Genomic DNA, 20,854 nt, shown 5'->3' with positions numbered 1-20,854 from the left:
GTAATTTAAGTACAGAGGCAATTAATCGAACACGAAGCATGCACAGATTAACAGAACGCATGTGGGTTAATTGGTGAAGGGAAAACCGATAAGAGAGCAACATTAAAAACAGAACCTCAGAGAATTGTGCTTCATCCTCAGAGGGAAACAACACTAGAATTTTAGCCTTCCATAAGTTCAACAAAAGCAGCAAACATAAATGAAACTAGAAGCAGAAACGTAAATGAAGCTAAAGGCATAAAATGTAAATGAAGCTAAAGGCATAAAATGTAAATGAAGCTAAAGGCGGAAGAAGGAATAAAAACGAAATTGAAATTAGAAGCAGAGAATGGAAAATTGCATTCACGTGAACAGTAATATCAAGCTCAAAACGTAAAACCCTAAAACTCCTGAATAATAGAATAACCGAATAGCCTCCATGAATCCCAAGGCAGCTATTTATAAGGGTCACTCAAAGTCACTGGGCCTGATTACATTATTTTGGCCTAAAATGAAATAAAAATAGTAAATAAAAAACTAAACGCAATAAAATGAAATTAGACGAAATCTAATAAAATTGTCTTCTCTCTTCAAGTCCAATCTGGCTCGGCCCAATTGCTTATAATTATCCTAAAATTGAATTAAAAACATCAAATTAGTCAAGTGGGCCCAATTGATAAAACTGAATAATAAATTTAACAATTAGAGTAAATCAGTAATTAAATTGGTGACAAAAGGGTTAAGAAATAGGAGAAAATAATGACACATCACAGGTCAATGTGGTTCTCCATCTGTCTTGTGAGGTTCTTGTGCCACTGGCGGCGCTCCAATTCCTAAAGGAATTCATCGTAATGCGAGTAGGCTAGCTCCACATTCTACTCGGGAAGGATGTTCCTGTGATGAATATTGGTCTCATATCGCTCCTAAGCGATTTCATACACAAATCTAGAAGTATCATAAGGATCCTAGGACCTGAAAGATGATGCACACCTCTTTTTAGAAGCCATATGTACCAAAACACAGAAAAGGATTGAAGTTAGTCATGAATTTTATTGAAAATTAACTCAACAAAGCAAGTAGTAACATAGGGTGTGGCACTAAGCGAGATGGGCTCGCTTAGCACACCTTACAGAAATAACTATAAGGCGCGCGCTAAGCGCGACAACAGAATAACAGCAACAATGGCTTAGCGCCAGCAACGCGCTTAGCTAGAAGACACTAGTGGCTAAGCGAGTGTGACTCGTTAAGCCTTATTCCAAACAGAGAAGGAATTGTGCTTAGCGCGCAAAGCATGCTTAGCTCAGTGGAATGAAAAAGACATAGGCTTAGCGCCAGTGGGAGCTTAGTGAGACTAACTACAGCTAACAACATGGGCTTAGCGAGGGAGACTCGCTAAGCCTTATTCCTAACAGAGAGGTATTTGCGCTTAGCGCACATGGCGCGCTTAGCGCATGAACAAACATCCAGAAATTCAAATTGCTTTGGGCTTAGCGAGATAGGCTCGCTTAGCCCAATTTTATTACAAAGGCGAAATTGGGCTTAGTGTGAGTGTCGCGCTAAGCCACTATTGGAATGCAGAAAGCCTCAAAGAGCCAGACTAATTTAAGTGTGCTCACTAAGTGCGGATGATCAGCTTAGCGAGTTCATCAAATCCCAGAAAAATTCAAGCAACATCATAGAACCGCTAAGCCTTAAGGCTCTGGCTTAGCGAGTTTATCCTCAAAATGAAAAAAATCAAACAAACTTCATGAACTCGCTTAGCACACAGGGCGCACTTAGCAAGTTCATCCTAAAACCCAGAAATTTATAGAAATGTATGAACTCGCTTAGCAGAACAATCTCGCTTAGTGAGTTCATCGCAAACTCAGAAATTGAGGCTTGCCAACCTCAACTACTTAAGCCACTATACAGGCTTAGAAGCTTGAGGCTAAGCCCAAACAACTTAACAACAAAATGCAACATACAATGACACTAACTACTCAGTACATAAACATTAAACTAACAATAATCAAAGCATACACACCAAAAGAAGCAAATAAATTAAACATGTCTTCTACCCTAGGGTTTTACATAAACAGAAATTGGAAATAGAGAAGAAGAAAACTTACTTGGAATACAGATAATGGATGAAAAATGCAGTGCTAGCAGAATGCAAATAATGAGGGCAGAGAAGAAAAGGCACAGTTATAGTGAGAGTTGAAAGTATCTGCCTAAAGGCAATTATGTCTTCTTTTTGCAGTTACGATTTGCTCGCTAAGCATGAGTGTTGCGCTAAGCAAGCACTTTGTGACGTTTGAATTTTCAAAATTTAAAAACATACGCTTAGCGAGACATGCTCGCTCAGCCCAATTATCCAAATTTTCAACCCGAGAGATTTTTGGGCTTAGCGCAAGTGTGCGCGCTTAGCGAGATCTGCAGTTGTGATTGGTCTGCAACTTTCACTAAGCGAGCCATGGCACGCTTAGCGGATTAAGTTAGAGTGAGTACAGTGGTGTTAGGGTGCTTAGCAAGGTGATCTCGCTTAGCGCAATTGCCATTACAAAGAGGTTTTTGGGCTCAACATATAGGTGCGCTTAGCGAGGCATGTGGTGCGCTTAGCGAGAATGACTCGCTTAGCCCAATTCAATTAAATCCACAACCCGAGAAGGTTTTGGGCTCAGCGCATGGGCTCACTCAGTGAGGAACCCTCTGCCAGTGGATGAGGGGTTGGTGCGCTAGCGAGAGTATTACCCCCTCAGCGAGTAGCATATATCTCGCTTAGCACGAGTGTCGCACTAAGCGAGTTGGATGAACTGATTTCTTCTAAAACTTAACTAATCCATTGAGATTTCAAACAAGCTTGTGACCAACCCCATTCCTCAAGTTCACTCCCTTCCATTCTTCTATCCTACCAGTATTAGCTATAATTAAATCTACACTATTAAACATTAAAACATAAAAATAAATGTTAAAAGAGTAAGAAAGTTGGGTTGCCTCCCAGTAAGCGCTTCTATAACGCACTAGCTTGATGTATGTCACCTCTAGGGGTCTTGTAAATGTAGGATGGTGGTTAACCTCTCAATGCTTCCACCATGATAAAATTTTAACCTTTGACCATTCACTACCCAGTTTCTCTCTAGAGTATTTGATTGAGGATGCACCAATTCCACTGCTCCATAAGGCTTTACTTCTTGATGGTGAAGGGTCCAAACCACTTGGACTTCTACTTGCCTGGGAATAGCTTGAGTCTTGAATTGAAAAGCAAGACTTGCTGGCCTGGCTAAAAATTCTTCAACAACTTTTTGTCATGGTAGGCCTTCACCTTCTGCTTATACAACTTGGATGACTCATAAGCATTCAACCTCATCTCCTCTAGCCCCAAGAGCTACAGTTTCCTCTTCTCCCCCGACAAAACTTCATCAAAATTCAGAAACTTTAAGGCCCAGTATGCCTTATGTTCCATTTGTACTGGTAGATGACAAGCTTTCCCATAGACCATTTGGAATGGGGATAGTCCTATGGGAGTTTTGAAAGAAGTCCGATAAGCCCATAAAGCATCATCTAGCTTGAGAGCCCAGTCTTTCCTTGTAAAGGCCATAGTCTTCTCCAGTATCTTCTTCAATTCCCTGTTAGAGACCTTAGCTTGACCATTCGTCCGCGGGTGATAAGGTGAGGCCACCTTATGTGTTACACTGTAGTGCCCCCAACACCTTCTGAAGTTGGATATTGCAAAAATGGGAGCCCTCATCACTGATCAGGACTCTCGATACCCCAAAGCATGAGAAGATGTTCTTCTTTAAAAACTTGACAACAATCTTTGCATCATTCTTCAGAGTAGCCATTGCCTCAACCCATTTAGAAACATAATCAACAGCCACCAAGATGTATTCATTCCCATATGATGAGGGAAGTGGACCAACAAAGTCAATACCCTAGAAATCAAAAACTTCTACCCCGATGATACTTTGCAGAGGCATCTCATTTCACCTTGATATGCTTCCTGTCCTCTGGCATTGGTCACATTGAGTTACATTCTTATGTGCATCCTTGAAAATTGAAGGCCAAAAGAAACCCGATTGCAAAACCTTTGTTGTTGTTTTGTCCCCACTATAGTGACCCCCACATGGAGAGTTATGGCAATGCCACAGTATGCTTCTAGGCTCCTCCTTGGTCACACATCTTCTCAGTAAATTATCAACTCCAATTTTGAACAAATGAGGGTCATCCCAAATATAGAAGCAAGCATCATGCATGATTTTTTTTTTTGCTGCCAATTAAGATCCTTGGGAAGGATTCCTGCAGCCTTATAATTAGCAAGGTCAGCAAACCATGGTCTCTCATTTACAACCAGCAGCAATTCATCCGAGAACTCATCACGGATTTCTAGTTCCTTCAGTGTGACTTCTTCATTAACTAGTCTTGATAGGTGGTCAGCTACCAAATTTTCTGATCCCTTATTGTCTTTAATGACTAGATCAAATTCTTGAAGCGACAAGATCCATCTAATTAGCCTTGGCTTAGAGTCCGCCTTTGTTAGCATATACTTGATAACTGCATGATCTGTATACACAATGACTTTTGATCCCACCAAGTATGATCGAAATTTCTCCAGTGCATAAACTATGACAAGCATTTTTTTCTCAGTAGTAGCATAATTCAACTGAGCGTCATTCAAGACCTTGCTTGCATAGTAAATGGAAAGAAATACCCTGTCTTTTCTCTATCCCAGCACCGCACACTGCATAATCGCCTGCATCACACATTAGCTCAAATTCCTAACTCCAACCTGGTGCTGTAATCACAGGAGCAGATACTAGTTTGGCTTTTAGAGTGTTGAATGCCCTTAAGCACTCTTCATCAAATAAAAACAAAACATCCTTGTTGAGTAGGTTACTCAGTGGCTTGGTAATCTTTGAAAAGTCCTTAATGAACCGCCCATAGAATCCAACATGTCCTAAAAAACTCCTTACTCCTTTTACATTGACCGGTGGAGGCAATTTCTCAATAACATCGATCTTGGCCTTGTCCACCTCAATTCCCTTGAAAGAAATCTTGTTCCCCAAAATGATCCCTTCTTGGACCATAAAATGGCATTTCTCCCAGTTGAGTAATAGATTTGTCTCCTCACAACGTTGTAATACCAGCTCCAAGTTAGTTAGACAGCAATCAAATGATGATCCAAACACTGAAAAGCCATCCATGAATACTTCAATACATTTCTCTACCATATCAACAAATATCGCCATCATGCATCTCTGGAATGTAGCTGGTGCGTTGCACAGCCCAAAGGGCATTCTTCTATAAGCAAATACGCCAAATGGGCAAGTGAATGCAGTCTTTTCTTGATCATTGGGCTCAACAACAATCTGATTGTACCCTGAATAGCCATCCAAGAAATAGTGTAATGATTGTCTAGCCAATCGCTCAAGCATATAATCCATAAATGGAAGAGGGAAATGCTCTTTTCTTGTTGCATCATTTAGCTTTCTATAATCAATGCACATGTGCTAGCCTGTGACTGTTCTTGTTGGGATAAGATCGTTCTTCTTATTTCTCACCATAGTCATTCCACCCTTCTTAGGAACTACTTGCATTGGACTCACCCAAGCACTATTAGAAATCGGATAAATGAGTACCTCCATCAACTTGAGAACCTCCTTACGCACCTCTTCCTTCATCGAAGGATTGGGCCTTTGTTGTGGCTGTCTTACTGGCTTGTACTCAGCTTCCATCATGATCTTATGCATACAATATGAAGGGTTGATTCCCTTGAGGTCGGATATATGCCATCCAATAGTAGCCCTATGTTTCTTCAGGATTTCCACTAATAGAGATTCCTCCTCATGAGACAAGGAGTTGCTGATCACAACCGGTTTTGCTTCATTGTCCTCCAAAAATACATACTTCAAATGCTCTAGAAGGACCTTCAAATCCACCTTGGCTTCTGTGCATGAGGGTCTTTCTTTAGCTCTTCAAATGAATATTCCTCTGATGGGCTTACTTTTAAGCCATCCAACTCTTCTAGAAACTTTCTCAAATCTTTCTCTTCCTCTTTTGTGAGACAATCAACGGCATTTATCAGTGCTTTTTCCAATAGAGATTGAGATGTCATACCTTGAACCACCATGGCAACTCCATGCTTAACTGCTTCCACCCTTAAACATGCCCTGTGGTCATTTGGATGCTTGATTGCGTCGAATAGGTTAAAGGTAACCTTCTGATCATCAACACTCATTTCCAAGTTACCGTTGCCCACATCAACTACACATTTCGCTGTCAACATGAAGGGACGGCCTAAAATCAATGGAATGTCTGCATCCTCTTCAATGTCCATTATGACAAAATCTACAGGAAATGTAAATTGACGGACTTTGACTAACACATCCTCCACAATGCCATAAGGTCGTGTGATTGAGCGGTCTGCAAGCTGAAGTGTCATTCTTGTGGGTGCAATTTCCAAATTCCCAATTCTTCTACACATAGAAAGTGGCATCAAATTGATGCTAGCTCCCAAATCAATCAGTGTTTTTCCCACTGACACAACCCCTATTGAACATGGAATAGTTACACTTCCTAGATCCTTGAACTTTGGTGGTAGAATTCTTTGAATAACAACACTATAATTTCCTTCCACCACTATACTTTCATTATTGATATATTTGCTCTTTTTGGTCAGGAGATCCTTCAAGAACTTAGTATAAAGTGGCATTGGCTACAAGGCTTCTCCAAAAGGGAATGTAATCTCCAGCTTCTTGAAAATATCAAGGAAGTGAGCAAAGTATCGCTCCTTGTCCTTCTTTGATGGCACCAAAGGGTATGGAGCCTCCTTAACCGTGTTGGGGATTGCCTTTCTCTTTCACTCTCTGACCAACTCATTTCTGGTCCTCCTTTCTCCAGTCTCTTTTCTCTCCACTCCTTCGATCTTTCTCTTTTTTTTTTCTTCATTTTATGTTTCCTCATTCTCACTTATTTCTTTTTCTTTCATTTGTTCTCCTTTTCCCTCCTGTTTTTCCTCTGCTCCTAGCTCTCCTTCACTGTTTTTACTCTCATCATCCACAAGCACTCTTCCTTGACTTCTAGTGATCACAGCCTTACATTCCTCCTTTGGGTTTTCTCAGTGTTTGCTCTAAAATTTCTTAAGGAATTTTTTGCTTACTGTTTAGCCAGTTGTCCCACTTGAATTTCCAGATTCTTGATTGTTGACGTTGTGCTCTTATGATTGGACATTGAAACCTGCATGAATTGAGTCAGTGTGTCTTCTAATTTGGTGGTCCGCTAATATAGATTAGGCCCTTGATGGGGAGGCCGATTAGAAGAACCTCCTTGGTCTTTGTTAAACTGATTTCTAGGGTGTGACCGCCAACCTTGACCTTGATTATGAGAAAAGTTTCCTCCCTGCTGATATCCTGCAAAACCTCCTAGATGAAATCCTTGCCTATTCTGATTTGCCATATAATTAACTTCTTTGGATGTATCATCTTGAGTCATACAGCCACCAGACTCATGAGCTTCTCCGCATATACTGCAACCTCCAATTTGCATAATTGTTGAATGAGTAGGTTGAGCTTCCTGCAACTGTGTTGGCAATTTGCTTAAAGTCTCTGTGAGTGATTAAAGCTGTTTAGCTAACAGTTTATTCTGCATCAGCAAAGCATCCTGTGATGTGAGCTCTAATAAACTTCTCTTTATGGGAATGTGCGTTCTATCACGCAAGATGGCATGGTCACTGGCTTCCATGTTCTCAATCAGTTCCATTGCTTCCTTAGGGGTCTTCAATTTTATCTTTCCTCCAGCTGAAGCATCCAACAATTTTTTAGATTGGGGGCACAGACCATCAATGAATATATTAAGCCGAATAGGCTCAGTCAACCCATGAGTTGGAGTCAACCAAAGCAAACCACGAAAGCGCTCCAAGGCTTCACTTAAAGATTCATTAGGGAACTGATGGAATGAGGAAATCGCTGCCTTTCCTTCAGCTGTCTTCAATTCAGGAAAATACTTCTTCAAGAATTTCTCAACCACCTCTTCCCAAGTCTTCAAACTATTTCCTTTAAATGATTGCAGCCATCTCTTGGCTTCACCAGCTAAAGGAAATGAAAATAAATTCAGTCTGATGGCATCTTCCGAAACTCCTGCTATCTTGATAGTGTTGCATATCTCAATGTATATGGCTAAATGAACATAGGGGTCTTCATTTGGCAAACCATGAAAGAGGTTTCCTTGAATGATCTGAATTAAGGAATGCAGGTATAAAATGTTTGTTACTTGAACTTCTGGCCATGCTATACTAGTGAAAAACTGCGGCATAGTAGAACTAGAATAATCTTCAAGAGTGACCCTTGGTGGTTGATCTTCTGCCATTATGTTTGCTTCAGATGCACCAACGTTAGTTTCTCTCAACTCAGTAGGGAATGATGAAGAAGATTCAGATGACAGAATTCTCTCGCCACTGAGGTTAACTGTCTTATCCTATAACTTTCTTCTTTTCTTTTTTGCATTGTTTTTTCTACAAGTAGCTTCAATCTCCAAGTCCAATGGAGATAAGTTCCCTGCTGGAGTTTTACCTCGCATACAAGAAGCAAGCTACTACAGAGTAGTTAACCAAGACAAGAGATTAAATCAAATTGAAAATAGTTGACAGTATAAAAATAATTAATGAATAAAGAATAATTATTTCCAAACTGTAACATACACACCAAGTAAAAAGAAATTCACCGGCAACGATGCCAAAAACTTGTTCAAAATCAATTGTCAAGTGTACCAATTTGCACAAGTAGTAATTAAAACGGTAAGTTCGAGTATCGTGTCCACAGAGAATTTGTTATACTTAGATGCTGCATATTCAGTTTGTAACAATTTCAATTGCAATAAAATAAATTAGAGGAACTCATTCATGTTTCAATTTCTTGAATTAGTTTTTTGAAATTTAAAACGCATAACAAGACAAACACAGAGCTATATAATCGAACAAATATCAAGATGAAAACGTTGGGGAGTATTCTACTGAACTTTCTCTTGATGTAACTAAATAAGTTTTTCTCTATTTAATATTACTCTAATGTTCTTGCACCGTTAAATTACTCTAACCGTAATTCCTCACATGAAAGAGCCTAACCTTCCTAGTTTCGTTCTTGATTCCTTAACAAACTCATTCTAAGCAAGCTGCATAATGCACAAGATGCAATATTTACTAGATTACTGCACATTATTCCTAGAAATACAAACTTCTAGTTGCTCTACCAAGTTCTAAGGACTTTAAGCATTTTCCAATACTCAAAACCTAACAAAGCATATAAATGGGTGATCAAGCCACAAATATCTAAAATAAACAGAGATAGAAGCAGAGAACACTAGCAATAACATTAAATAGATAGTTAGAAGTTTTACATCAAGAGTGCTCAGTAGAAAAACTCCCCAACAATGAAGTGTTTAGCCCTCCATTAGCAAGGAGGGCTTAATACAAGGGTGAAAATGATGTAGGAATGAAAGAAAATGGTAAAGATGTGAAGAAAATATCTTCTCTTTAGCCTTGGTGCCTTCTTCCTTCTTTCCCATGTTGCTTTTCTCCTCATTTCCCTTCCTTTCTCAATATTTTAAAGACTTTTGGGCTTCTTAGCTTACGAAGGCGCGCTCAGCGAGCATGTCTCACTGAGCGAGAGTTAGTGGTTGTGCGCTAAGCGAGCTTGGACGCACTAAGCGTGAGAAGAGACAACGTCCTCGCTAGGCGGGCTGGCGACGCGCTGGCTGCGTGCTAAGTGCGCTGCTCTCTGGCTCAACATTCTCTAGGGTTTTGTACTCGCTTAGCGAGCTGACTTCCTCGCTAAGCGGTTGAGCCTTGCTTAGCCAATCCTTCTCTCTGAGCGATCCCTTCTTTAGCAACATTTCAAAATCTTCTCTTCTTTAGCCTAAAAATCTAATTAAGTTCAACATTAGTCATCAAAAATGGAGTTTGCACTGTATAAATTCACACAAGAATAAATTATTTACAAATCTCGCAAAAGAAACCATAAATTAGAGGTACATTGCTACTTTTTCTCCTATTTTTAATGCATTTAATACTCATGAATAGCATTTAACAGAATGCCTCTATGTATGGATTCCTCGAGCCATAATCCATACAGAGATTTGAGAAATCATAATTTGAATAAGAAGATTATATTAAAAAATGGATGCAGAATTCACGGAGATATGTCTACCTAGGAGCCTACTTGAATGGGTAAGTAAAACTGAACAAATCAATTTAAATCATGTATGCACTATAATAACTAAATTTTCTCCAATGCAGTGCACATTGGCAAATGGTCGCTATGTCCTAAGGACAATGTTGCCATATGGTTTTGTTCCTTGCACAATAGGCCCGACAACTGCTTGAAAGGAATTATTAATAGGTCAGTTATATTTTATAATACATTTACTTTATCATTAGTATTTGACATCAATATTTTAATTGTATAATACACATGCATGTCTCTCTTGATCAGTGCTTTGAAGGGATTCAGCGATAGTCAAGGAAGTAAATCCAAGGTTATTACTAGATGGATTCTAGTTAAAGTAAGTCATTTAAACAATGTTTGATGCCTTTAAAATTAAATTTTATTACCCTATACACTAATTTTTGGTTAACTTTGAATATCTAAATATCCTATTCAATTTAGTGTAATAAGCAAAAAGTAAGCATTGAGTACAGGTACTACGTAATGCATTAGATGTCAACGATAGTCCTAGGAGGTTTCAAGGATAATTGGAAAATGGTAATTGTTTACTTCAAAAATAATTCAATTTGTTATAATTGCGATTATTTATACATATTAACTTATGTTTTATTATATCATGCAGTATTTTGCTGATCCAAGAGCATTGGAACTAGAGACAATGAAGGCAATTCGCATTCAATGGGCAAGATATTATCTAAAAGTTAAAAATGAAACACTAGGTGTTTGAATAATTTTACAATTATAGAGTTATGTTAATTTAGATTAGGTTACAAATAGTTTTATGTATTGACATTATTGTTTTCATTACATTAAATATTTATTTTAATTGATAATAATTATTCAATTATTATGGACAAAATTTGAACTGCTTGGTCTGGAGTGGTTCTGTTTTTCAATTTGCAGTTTTGGGGTAATTAAAAAACAGACAAGATATTTTAAAAAAGCAAAAAACAACATCGATTCTTCAAAAATTGATGTTGTCATGTGTTCATAAAACATCGATTCTTCGAAAAACCAATGTTCACCAAAAAAGCAACATCGGTTTTTCTAAAAGTCGATGTTGATGCGCATTTACAACATCGATCTTACGAGAAACTAATATTGTCAATGAAGCACAACATCAATTTTTCTTAAAACCGATGTTGGTTTTTACATAGTTTACATTTTTTTGTTTATTTCTAATGATATAACACCGGTTTTACAAAGAATCGATGTTGCCAATGAAGCACAAGATCGATTTTTCTTAAAATTGACGTATGTATTTACATATTTTATATTTTTTTGTTTATTTCTAATGATACGATATCGGTTTTTTGGAAAATCGATATTGTATAGTTTAGTTTAACATTGGTTTTCATAATCGATGTTAACATTGATACTTTTAACGTTGGTAGTTTCAACATCGGTTCATAAACGGTATTGAAAGTCCTTAATAATCGATGTTAAAAGTCTATTTTCTAGTAGTGAATATCCATTTAGATACTTTATTTTAGTCATATAATTAGTCGATTGAAAATCATCTTGGAATGACAATCATTTTAAGACAATTTTCGTGAAACTGTCGTAGAGTGGTAGTTTCCAAGACAGTTTTCATACAACCATCTTGTTGAAAAAACTCGTATTTATAAAATTGTCATCGCTCTATATACTAAGACGGTTATTGGGGAACTGTGTCAAAAGCACATCGCAAAAAACTATTTTTTTTTGTAGTGTGATGTGAAATCTTCAACATTACAGTTACTTTTATTTTAAGTTGTTAATGTTTATCTATATACACACAAATGGGAAAGACATGAGGGAGAGAAATCAAGAGGGTGGTACCAAAATGAAATTAAGGAAATATTTAATTTATGATTTAAGAGAAATTAAGAAGTTACAAGGCCATATATATATATATATATGGAAATATTTAATATAGCTATCTAGCCATAACTTGAGTTATGGAATGTCGTTACTACCATCACCACCACCACTCACTACTGATCTTGGCGAGGATGAGTCGACCACAAAGAACTTAGGGCTCTGAGACGATGGAAGTACTCAGAAATGGCCACCAAACACCTTGCAGCTTGGCGTGTTGTTAGAAGTTGGTGCAGACGGTGAATTGTCTGGTGCCTGAGGTTATCAGCCTGTAAGTAATTACATAAAAAATTTCATCACTCTTCAGATTTTGTTCATTAAATTCTTTATTAGTAAAACTAATAAAGAAGTTCGAAATAGAAAAAAAAGTTACAAATTTATTTTATGTAATAGATAATCAACCTTGAAATTGGATTACTTAATTTTTTTTTCATCCATTCACACAGTGAATGAGTCAAAACTAATAAATAAAAATTGAGCAGTTTAAATCTCTTTTGTAAAAAAAAAAAAAGCATAAACAGTTTAATCTCATATGTATGGTATTTTAAATTTTAAATTAAATTTACCCAAATAAAATGATTCATCTAAGATTCATTTAATAATATTCATTAATGCCCTAACTATACATAGAGAAATTTTAGCATATGGACAACATTGGATTGGGACCTCTTTCATTTAAAGCAGCCAGTAGCAAGTAGAAACATAAAGAAGCTGAATGTTATTTTTCAACTTTGTGACAGGATCTTATTAAAACATTGGATTAATTTCTGGATCCTAAATGATAAGAAGAATGATATATAATCAATCAGTGACACTAAAATCGTGGACCATCAAGAGGATTTTCAAGTCAACTTTGTGGCCAGTGTTAAATGGACAATTATATCTTCTCATCCCCTATTAAATGTTATTAATTAAGAAAAAAAAACCACGGTCAACTAAGAAAAAAGATAAGAAAATAAAAGAGAGATAATTTTTTGTTTAATTAATTAATATTTTTAAAGTTGAGACATGAGAGATCATTTTTATTTAATTAATTGACAGTTTTATAGTTGAGACAAGATTGAACAGAATATGTAGACAACAAATTTTTTAGTCATAACTAAACAGAAACTACAACTTGGTCAAATTGAGACACAACTAGTTTTAAGACTAATTAATAATGGGAAAGGTTTCTTGTGATAAAATCCATATTATAATCATTGCGATGATGTTGGCTACCTAAGGATTCCTCTAGTTTCTGTTGATATTATTTTGATTGCTTACTTATCATAGTTTCAAACGTATTCTTCGGAGACTTGTACTTAAAATTAATTATTAATCATAGAAATTAAGCATAGTTGGTGAACCGACCTAGTACCATGAACGTCATAAAGAAATTTAAGACATCTTACCATTGCAGTCATCTATTTCCACTTTTCTTTTTTTTTTTTTTCGTTTTCCTTGGGTGAGTGTTTGTAGTGGAAAGTTTTGGATCAAACATGTTCACACTTATCGATTACTTTCGGTATATTAAACTATACCATATGATATGAAACATTTTTCAAATAATAATTTTAAATATATTTTAAAACAGCTCAGACAGTAATCCATTCCGTAATCAATGTAAAGATAATGAAGTTCAAATAGAAGAGTATTTACTTAATTACCAAAATAAACAAGCAAATCCCAAATTAATATAATATATTTTTAACTTAATATTATGCTAGACCATAAATATATATGTGTGAGTTGTTAGAAATAGCCAAACAGCAAGCTATGGTGAGGGCTCTATATATATGTTGTGTCTTCAAGTTACGGTTACGACCATGACATCATAAAGGTATGGAATTCTAAACTTATGTTTCCACGAGGAACATATCAAAGAGGGACCACAATTTTCCATAGACTCACGTACGTGTATGTGACCAATGTGGTAGACATGCTGATTAGAACTAACCTTAGGAATTCAATCTTAAATGCAGTAATCAATTAATATCGTCACATTTTACTTATCAAAACAAATTGTGAATATCGTACAGGCCGTCCATATATATATATAAATCCTTACTATGATGCCTTTGCAAAAACATTTCTTAAAACAATGAAGTACTAACCTATATATGTTTTTGCAAACTTGGTGTATAAATTAGTGTTTAATCCTGATTCTGAAGAACTAAAATAGGGCATTGATTTTCCTACTACTTTCAAGCTAAACTACAAATATAAACAATAGATATATATGGACACTCACAAACACATACAGAATGGAAAAATCAACTTACACAGTATATATACATGTAAAATTTTAGATTAATTAACATTATTTAATGATTTACACTTTACTGATATACATATCAAAATTAATGTAATTATTATTATTATTATTATTATTATTATTGAGTTATTACATAATTTTGGTAATACTATATGATTATAATTATATATCTATAATATAAGAACGCAAACCAAATAAAATGAACTAAACGAACAAATTTTGAGAAAATAAAACATTGTCAACGCCACCCCCTGGCCTCCTTTCACCACTTATATATAGATTCCATGTAACCACCTCATGAGATGGTGAGACATGCATGCAATGCGTTGTTCATCAAAAGGGGTTGGAGTAGGTCTCCCTACCCATTCAAAGAGGAACAAATTCTCGTTCCTTACCACCCACGAGATCTGTTACGGAATTAAACTTAGTAAAAATGTCACCGGGGACCACAAAAACTAGTTAACCGAGATCACACGCTCACAAAACTTACCCAAATCACCACCACCACAAATTCAACATGCAATGATTAACATTAGTTGGTTTTTCATCTAGAAGATTTTATATATATGCACACATTCAAATAGTTACCATAAAATATGGTTATAGTATATGTGTTTCGGAAGTAGTTGAATCTAACACTAACAGACTTTCAGATGAAAATTACAATATAATTATTTTGAAATTTTTGTATTAATTAAAGTTTGCAGTTTCTTCATTTAACGTAATTTCGATGGAAATTTAAACACACCCTCTCTCTCTCTCTCTATATATATATATAGTCAAAGCATATATGTAACGTACCTGTCTCACAAAGCTTTCAAGAGTGGAGAGTTTGTTCATTGCCACAACCATTTGTCCCATGTAGTTATTCATATTTGGAGGACACCACAAAGAGTCCGATGTTATAGTCTCTGAGAGAGATTGGTTAAGAGCATCAAGCCCTTGGGAAAGAGCCTCTTCTGCCTCTTGTGTAGATTGTTGCAACCCACATATCCCAAGTATTTGTTGCTCCGTAAGAGGCTCAATTTGACCCAGAATAATCTAAATAATAAACACGCATTAATTAATTAATCAATGAAACATATATCAATTACCCCCAAATTAAAATAAAAGATTTATATAATAAGATAATGTCATTGTCTAAAAGTTAGGTTCATTTTGTTCACATGTGTGACACACAATTTGATGGTCAATGGAGGATTGTTTGCTGATTAGCCACATTAGAAAGAAAAAGGTGTTATGGAAATTGAGGAACTTCATTCCCATCAACTAGAGAGGAAGAAGACAATGATAGATAAAGACCCGTGCCACTTTGCTATGCTCTTAATTTCCTTTCTTAGTCAGTCTCTGATTCCAACCAGAAATTGAAGTGAAAGCTATGGCATAACGGGAATGAAGCCTACTATACCCAATATCGGAAACCCTTCATGATATTATGGTACCTTTAACTCCATATCCATTCATTGATGACATTAAATTCATCGCCCTTAAATTTTCTTTGGAAGCCCCCACCGACAAGTCAATGGATTCATATGATCATCTTCTTCGAAAGTTATCTAAAATTAGGAATGAACCCAAGGAAGCCCATCTTTTTTTATTTTATAAAAAAAATTATATGTGGAGTCTACTTCATTTATAGCAAAATATTTAATAATCGTAAATTTACTATATAATATGCATGTTCAATCAAAGTTTGTTCAACTTTGTCCTTTCCTTGAATTGTCCTCCAAATCTATCCGTTTAAAAACCAACATTTAATTTTCAATCCAAAAAAATTTTAAAAAATAAGGTTTATATATATTTTTAATCTCACAAATTTAAAGTATATTATTTTTAGTTTCTCAAATTAATATTTATTTATTTAATCTTTCAAATTCGTGAAAATATATTTTTAGTCCCTACTAAGTCTGGACTAAGTTTTAGCAATTTAAATATATAATTTATGATCATTTTCAACGGTAACTATAACTAAAAAATATTTTATAAATTTAAGAGACTAAAAAAATAAATTTTTATTTGGGACTAAAAAAGTCAGACTTCTAAATTTAAGAAAATAAAAATATATTTAAGTCATAAAAAAATTATTAAGTGGGACACATTAAAATTCACATAATATACCGGTCAAACTCCATATTAATAATGGTTTATTTTTTCTGAATTGGAGAGTTTAAAAATAGTCACTTACACATACCTTGATGAGTTCAGATGGCCTGAAGCCACCAATCCACATGAAGCAACGTTCAGCTGGGGTCTTCCACATGCCAAAAACAAGGTGGAATACGTCGATTTTGGCCACCATGCTCTTAAGGTTCATTACTTGGTCATAGTGAGCCAGGCAATTGTCCACATATAAACGAAGCTCGTTCTCATGAAGGTGTTCTTGGAGTGCAGCTCTTAGCTCGCACACTATGCGGTGGTGCTCCTCTAACCATCTCGCATATTCCACGTCGAACATTGCAGCCTCTGAAATTAATTGGTAAATGCACAAAACTATATATAACATAGGCACAAACAAATGTCATATTCATATATAGAAGATAATATATATTAGAAATGCATGTTTTATTTATAATTACAAATAAATAGTATATGCAGTACTCGTATTTACATTTTCGTTTAATTATAAATATAATAAATATTTGTTGATTTTCATAATAACTACATTAAAAATTTAATTAATAATTTAAAATATTTATAATTACAATATATAAAAATATTAAACTCTATAAGCATTAGAAAGATCACCTGAGCTAATTCCACTCATGGCCATAGGAAAGCCTTGCTCCCCACCCAGAAGTGTATTTCCGCCCATTAATATGCCCTAAAATAGAAACACGCATTACTGTGTTAGTGTTTGATGTTGCATTATTGCAACACCGTCATGTCATACGCATTTATAACATTTTCTATGAGAAACGATAATTTAATTTCTTTTAAAAATAATAATGGTTTTCTTTTCAAAACTTTGTAAATGTATACTTAATACTAAATGCGTGTGTTTGTCTAGTCTAATGTATTTAAGATAAATAATCGTTCCTTCGTCAACTTTTTGAGCATATTTTAAGAAAAAAATACTTTTCCAAAAATAATGTATTCAAAGAATGCACCAAGTCTTTGCCGTAGATAAGAGGTTCTTCCTTACTTGAGCTCTAGAACGTTGTAACTCTTGTTCTATCTGATTAAGCTTAATCCTACTTGACTCTAGTTGCTGAACGTACGCCTGAAATGGAGAGAGAGAGAGAGAGAGAGAGAGAGAGAGAGAGAGAGAGAGAGAGAGAGAGAGAGAGAGAGAGAGAGAGAGAGAGAGAGAGAGAGAGAGAGAGAGAGAGAAATAAATTGGTTATAGCAATTTATAGCTCAAAATTTAAATAGAAAGAGAGACCCGTTGACAAGTCTTGCCAAGAAGCAACACAAAATACTGAGATAAAATAGTCTTTCAGGGGAATTCAATGTACCTTTTTCCTGAGCCTGCTTTTCCTTGCTGCTTCTCTATTCTGAGCAAGTCTTCTTAGTGTCTTTGCACACCATTTTGAAACCAACACATTATTCAACTTTAATTACCAAAATCCAAAACAAAAAAGTGTAACATTATTAAAGAAATGAAATTAATTATCAGAGTAATCAACCTTAGGATCTGGTGTTTTGGGTGCTTCCTGCTCAGAGCTTGATGTTGTTCCCTTGCGATTGCCCTCTCGCTGAAATAGCAAGAGCATATTAAAGAGTTGATTATTAGTGAAAGAAAAATGGTTAAATATTTTTACGTACATACATAAAATTGACAAAAGAATTTATTAATAGACACAATTTTCATGTAATTTTTAAAAATTCATCAATGAAATTTTAGTAACGTCAATAGTAATGACAAAAATTATTATTAGCAATGAAAATTTTATTGCTATATAGAATTGACAAAAGAATTTAATAATAGTGACGACACAATTTATATGTAATTTTTAAAAATTCATCACTGAAATTTTAGTGACGTTAATATTAACCACAAAAACTATTATTAGTGATAAAAATTTTGTTGCTAATGCATTAAATTCTTGTCTTAATGTTTCAATATACTATATAGGTTGTGAACCTTTACAGCTTTGGGTGGCTCAGGTGCAGAAGGGGCTTCAGTGTGTGGATTGGGCTTGGCCATGGATGACTCTGGTTGTCTCTTTGAGCCAGTGCTGGTTTGTGTGGAGGGTAATCCCATGTTAACCTGCCAAATTAAAAAAATAAAATTATATTAAAATGTTTCTTAAGTATTAGAAGCTTGCTAACACATGAGATAATAATATATAATATATATATATATATATATAATATATATATATATATATATATAGCCTTAATTAACAATATACAATTGAGAGTGGGATATGATTATGATTATTATTGTTATTAATTATTAATTATGATACCTTGGAATTGGATGGTGGCACTGCGTGCATAGGTTGAGATGGGAAAATGTTGAGAGTTGGTGGTGGCCTCATTCCTGATGATGAGTTCTCTGCCGAGGCACATACATGAAGAAAATTCAGCATCATCAACTATATGTAAAATTATATGAATAAAAAATTAACTTATATACATCACACATGTGATCAAAGACAAATTGTGGGAAATGAAAAATAAGAGATGTCTTACAAGAGACAAAATGATTACTAAACAAAACAAATAAGAAGCAAGAGAGGTGTGGGAAATTGTCATGCATTTGTAGCTCTGCCAGAAGGAGAGTGGAAAAAGTAAAAAGGGTGAAAAGAACCCATGCCCTATGTGTACCCTTTTTCAGTACATGTGGAGATCATGAATAAAATCAAGAAAACTAAGTGAGTGAGAGGCCGGGAGAGGATCAATTTTTTTTTTGTTTTTTTTGCCACCCTTTTGTTTTTTTTTTCTTCTCTCCAAGGATCCGGTCAAACAAAGTACTATACGGTAGATAAGATATGGATCTCCTGTAACATGCTTTTGCTGTTATCAAAACAAACCTGGCCTTAGAGAATCTTTCAAACTGAAATGATGAAAAAAAAAGCAAGAGAAAGTGCCCTCTTTCTGATTTCGAAGAAGAAGATCGTTGAAAGGAAAAAGAAGTTTTTTTTTCTATTCCTTTATGTGTGAGTATTAGAGAGAGAGAGAGAGAGCAAGCTCACGTTTTTGGTCTTGAACACTAGAAGGGTCAGCCTGACCTTCAAGATACAAAAAAAAGGCTTGATCCAATTCCCCCAAATCATAAGCTCCAGAATCTTTGCTTCTGTTCACATAACATAAACACATGTATTAATATAATCATAAAGAAAATGAAAAAAAAATCAATTAAAATAAACAATATAATATAATTGGTATAAAAAATTTTCTCTTGTAAATTTGGATGATATATACCCCTTAGCTAATTTGTAGAAAGTGCATGCACTAATTTTTATCAGTGATTATTATTACTCACAAGAAATTTCCTGGGATAGAAGCTAATGAGGAAGATGGCATCATCCCAAAAGAGATTTGTTGGTCTGGTATTTGATGATGATGAAAATGATGTTGTGGTGGTTGTTGTTGATGATGAAGATGTAAAGGTGGGAGGAATGGTTCAAGTTGAGTTGTTGAGTTGGTATTGCTCTTAACACTTGAAGAAGCCATGACGATATTCAAAGAGGAACCTAAAGACTTTGTCTCTTGCTCTTGTTGTTGTTGTTGTGCTTCTTCTTCTAATTTATCAACAGCTATGGAGAACCCCATATTAATGGTGAAACCGCCTTCTGTTTTTTCCGCTTAAAACCATTTCTTTTGTCCACGCAAAGAGATATAGAGAGAAGAAGGGGATATGGGAGAGTCGGTGATAATTAAAACTTGTGTTGTGATCAAATAGCAATTGAAGAGGAGAGAGTGGTGTAATTGAAGAGAGAAAATAGAATTGAATGCTTGGAAACAAAAGACAAAGCTTCTTTTTCTCTCTGATCTTTTACATCTCCAGCTATCTCACCCTTTTCTCTCTCATCTTTTTTACTGTTGCAATTTTATTATTCTGAGAAAGCTGTTTAGAATTAATGCACTCTTAATTAATTAACTGTTTAGCTTCCTAATTTTTTAAATGAAAGTTCATGTATCATCCTATGAGACAACCCTGTTAATGGGATAATTTACTTACAAAAAATTTCTTTCGTATATTTAATTTAATATATATATATATATATATATATATATATATATATAATTTTCAACTTAAAATTATTGGTTAAATCAAAATAATCTTATATTCATTTATCCACGTGGCTGAAAAAATATTTTCTTTTATAGAAAAAACAAGTTTGAGTTAAGAAGGAGATTATGTGGAATGGAAAACCAGCAATGGCTTTCTTGGGTAGTCCTCTAATTTTATTGGTGAAATGACCAAAAAAAGTCTTCCATTGTGTACAACTTTTACTATTGACGTTTCCATGCAAACATACACGTAGTTCCTTGAGGCAGCTCTGTCCGTTGGATCATAACTTACCCAATTTTGTTTTAAATACATTTGTCTGCCTTCTCTTGTTTTTGACTTCTCTGTCCCTCTATTTTTAAAGATTTCTATGTTTTTGGCATTTTA

At 35.1% G+C, this 20,854-nt stretch overlaps 3 protein-coding genes across 5 annotated transcripts; all 3 read right to left on the bottom strand.

Moving 5' to 3' along the window:
* Positions 1-3,343: 3,343 nt before the first annotated feature.
* LOC114371422 lies at positions 3,344-3,706 on the bottom strand. Its single transcript, XM_028328874.1, has one exon. The coding sequence runs from the start codon at positions 3,704-3,706 to the stop codon at positions 3,344-3,346; it is 363 nt and encodes a 120-aa protein (XP_028184675.1).
* Positions 3,707-5,884: 2,178 nt separating this feature from the next.
* Positions 5,885-6,667, bottom strand: LOC114371421. Its single transcript, XM_028328873.1, has one exon. It carries the CDS (start codon positions 6,665-6,667, stop codon positions 5,885-5,887), a length of 783 nt encoding a protein of 260 aa, XP_028184674.1.
* Positions 6,668-11,972: 5,305 nt separating this feature from the next.
* On the bottom strand, positions 11,973-20,314 carry LOC114369985 (bZIP transcription factor TGA10-like). Of its 3 annotated transcripts, none has more exons than XM_028327267.1 (11): positions 19,718-20,314; positions 19,428-19,528; positions 18,699-18,787; positions 18,377-18,496; positions 17,913-17,981; positions 17,742-17,801; positions 17,429-17,506; positions 17,032-17,107; positions 16,472-16,749; positions 15,088-15,327; positions 11,973-12,301 (listed from the first exon to the last, which is right to left on the bottom strand). In XM_028327267.1, exons 1-11 carry the CDS (start codon positions 20,005-20,007, stop codon positions 12,149-12,151), a joined length of 1,554 nt encoding a protein of 517 aa, XP_028183068.1. In that variant the 5' UTR covers positions 20,008-20,314; the 3' UTR covers positions 11,973-12,148. The 3 variants fall into 3 exon arrangements, with proteins under 3 accessions (XP_028183068.1, XP_028183066.1, XP_028183067.1); XM_028327265.1 differs by having other exon boundaries at positions 18,371-18,496; positions 19,718-20,312; XM_028327266.1 differs by having other exon boundaries at positions 16,478-16,749; positions 18,371-18,496; positions 19,718-20,310.
* Positions 20,315-20,854: the final 540 nt, after the last annotated feature.

The sequence above is a fragment of the Glycine soja genome, chromosome 10 (genome assembly GCF_004193775.1).
Source record: "Glycine soja cultivar W05 chromosome 10, ASM419377v2, whole genome shotgun sequence".
Lineage (NCBI taxonomy): Eukaryota > Viridiplantae > Streptophyta > Magnoliopsida > Fabales > Fabaceae > Glycine > Glycine soja.
Note: the sequence above shows the minus strand (reverse complement) of the source record. Positions and strands in the feature narration are given on the sequence as shown.

Excerpts from the sequence above, each read along its gene's own strand:
- LOC114371422 (XM_028328874.1), bottom strand. The coding sequence starts at position 3,706 with ATGAGGGCTCCCATTTTTGCAATATCCAACTTCAGAAGGTGTTGGGGG.
- LOC114371421 (XM_028328873.1), bottom strand. The coding sequence starts at position 6,667 with ATGCCACTTTATACTAAGTTCTTGAAGGATCTCCTGACCAAAAAGAGC.
- LOC114369985 (XM_028327265.1), bottom strand. The coding sequence starts at position 20,007 with ATGGGGTTCTCCATAGCTGTTGATAAATTAGAAGAAGAAGCACAACAA. Across the intron at positions 17,982-18,370 it reads AGCCACCCAAAGCTGTAAAG|CGAGAGGGCAATCGCAAGGG; the intron begins GTTCACAACCTA and ends TTGCTATTTCAG. Across the intron at positions 12,302-15,087 it reads TTGAAAGCTTTGTGAGACAG|GCTGATAACCTCAGGCACCA; the intron begins GTACGTTACATA and ends AATTACTTACAG.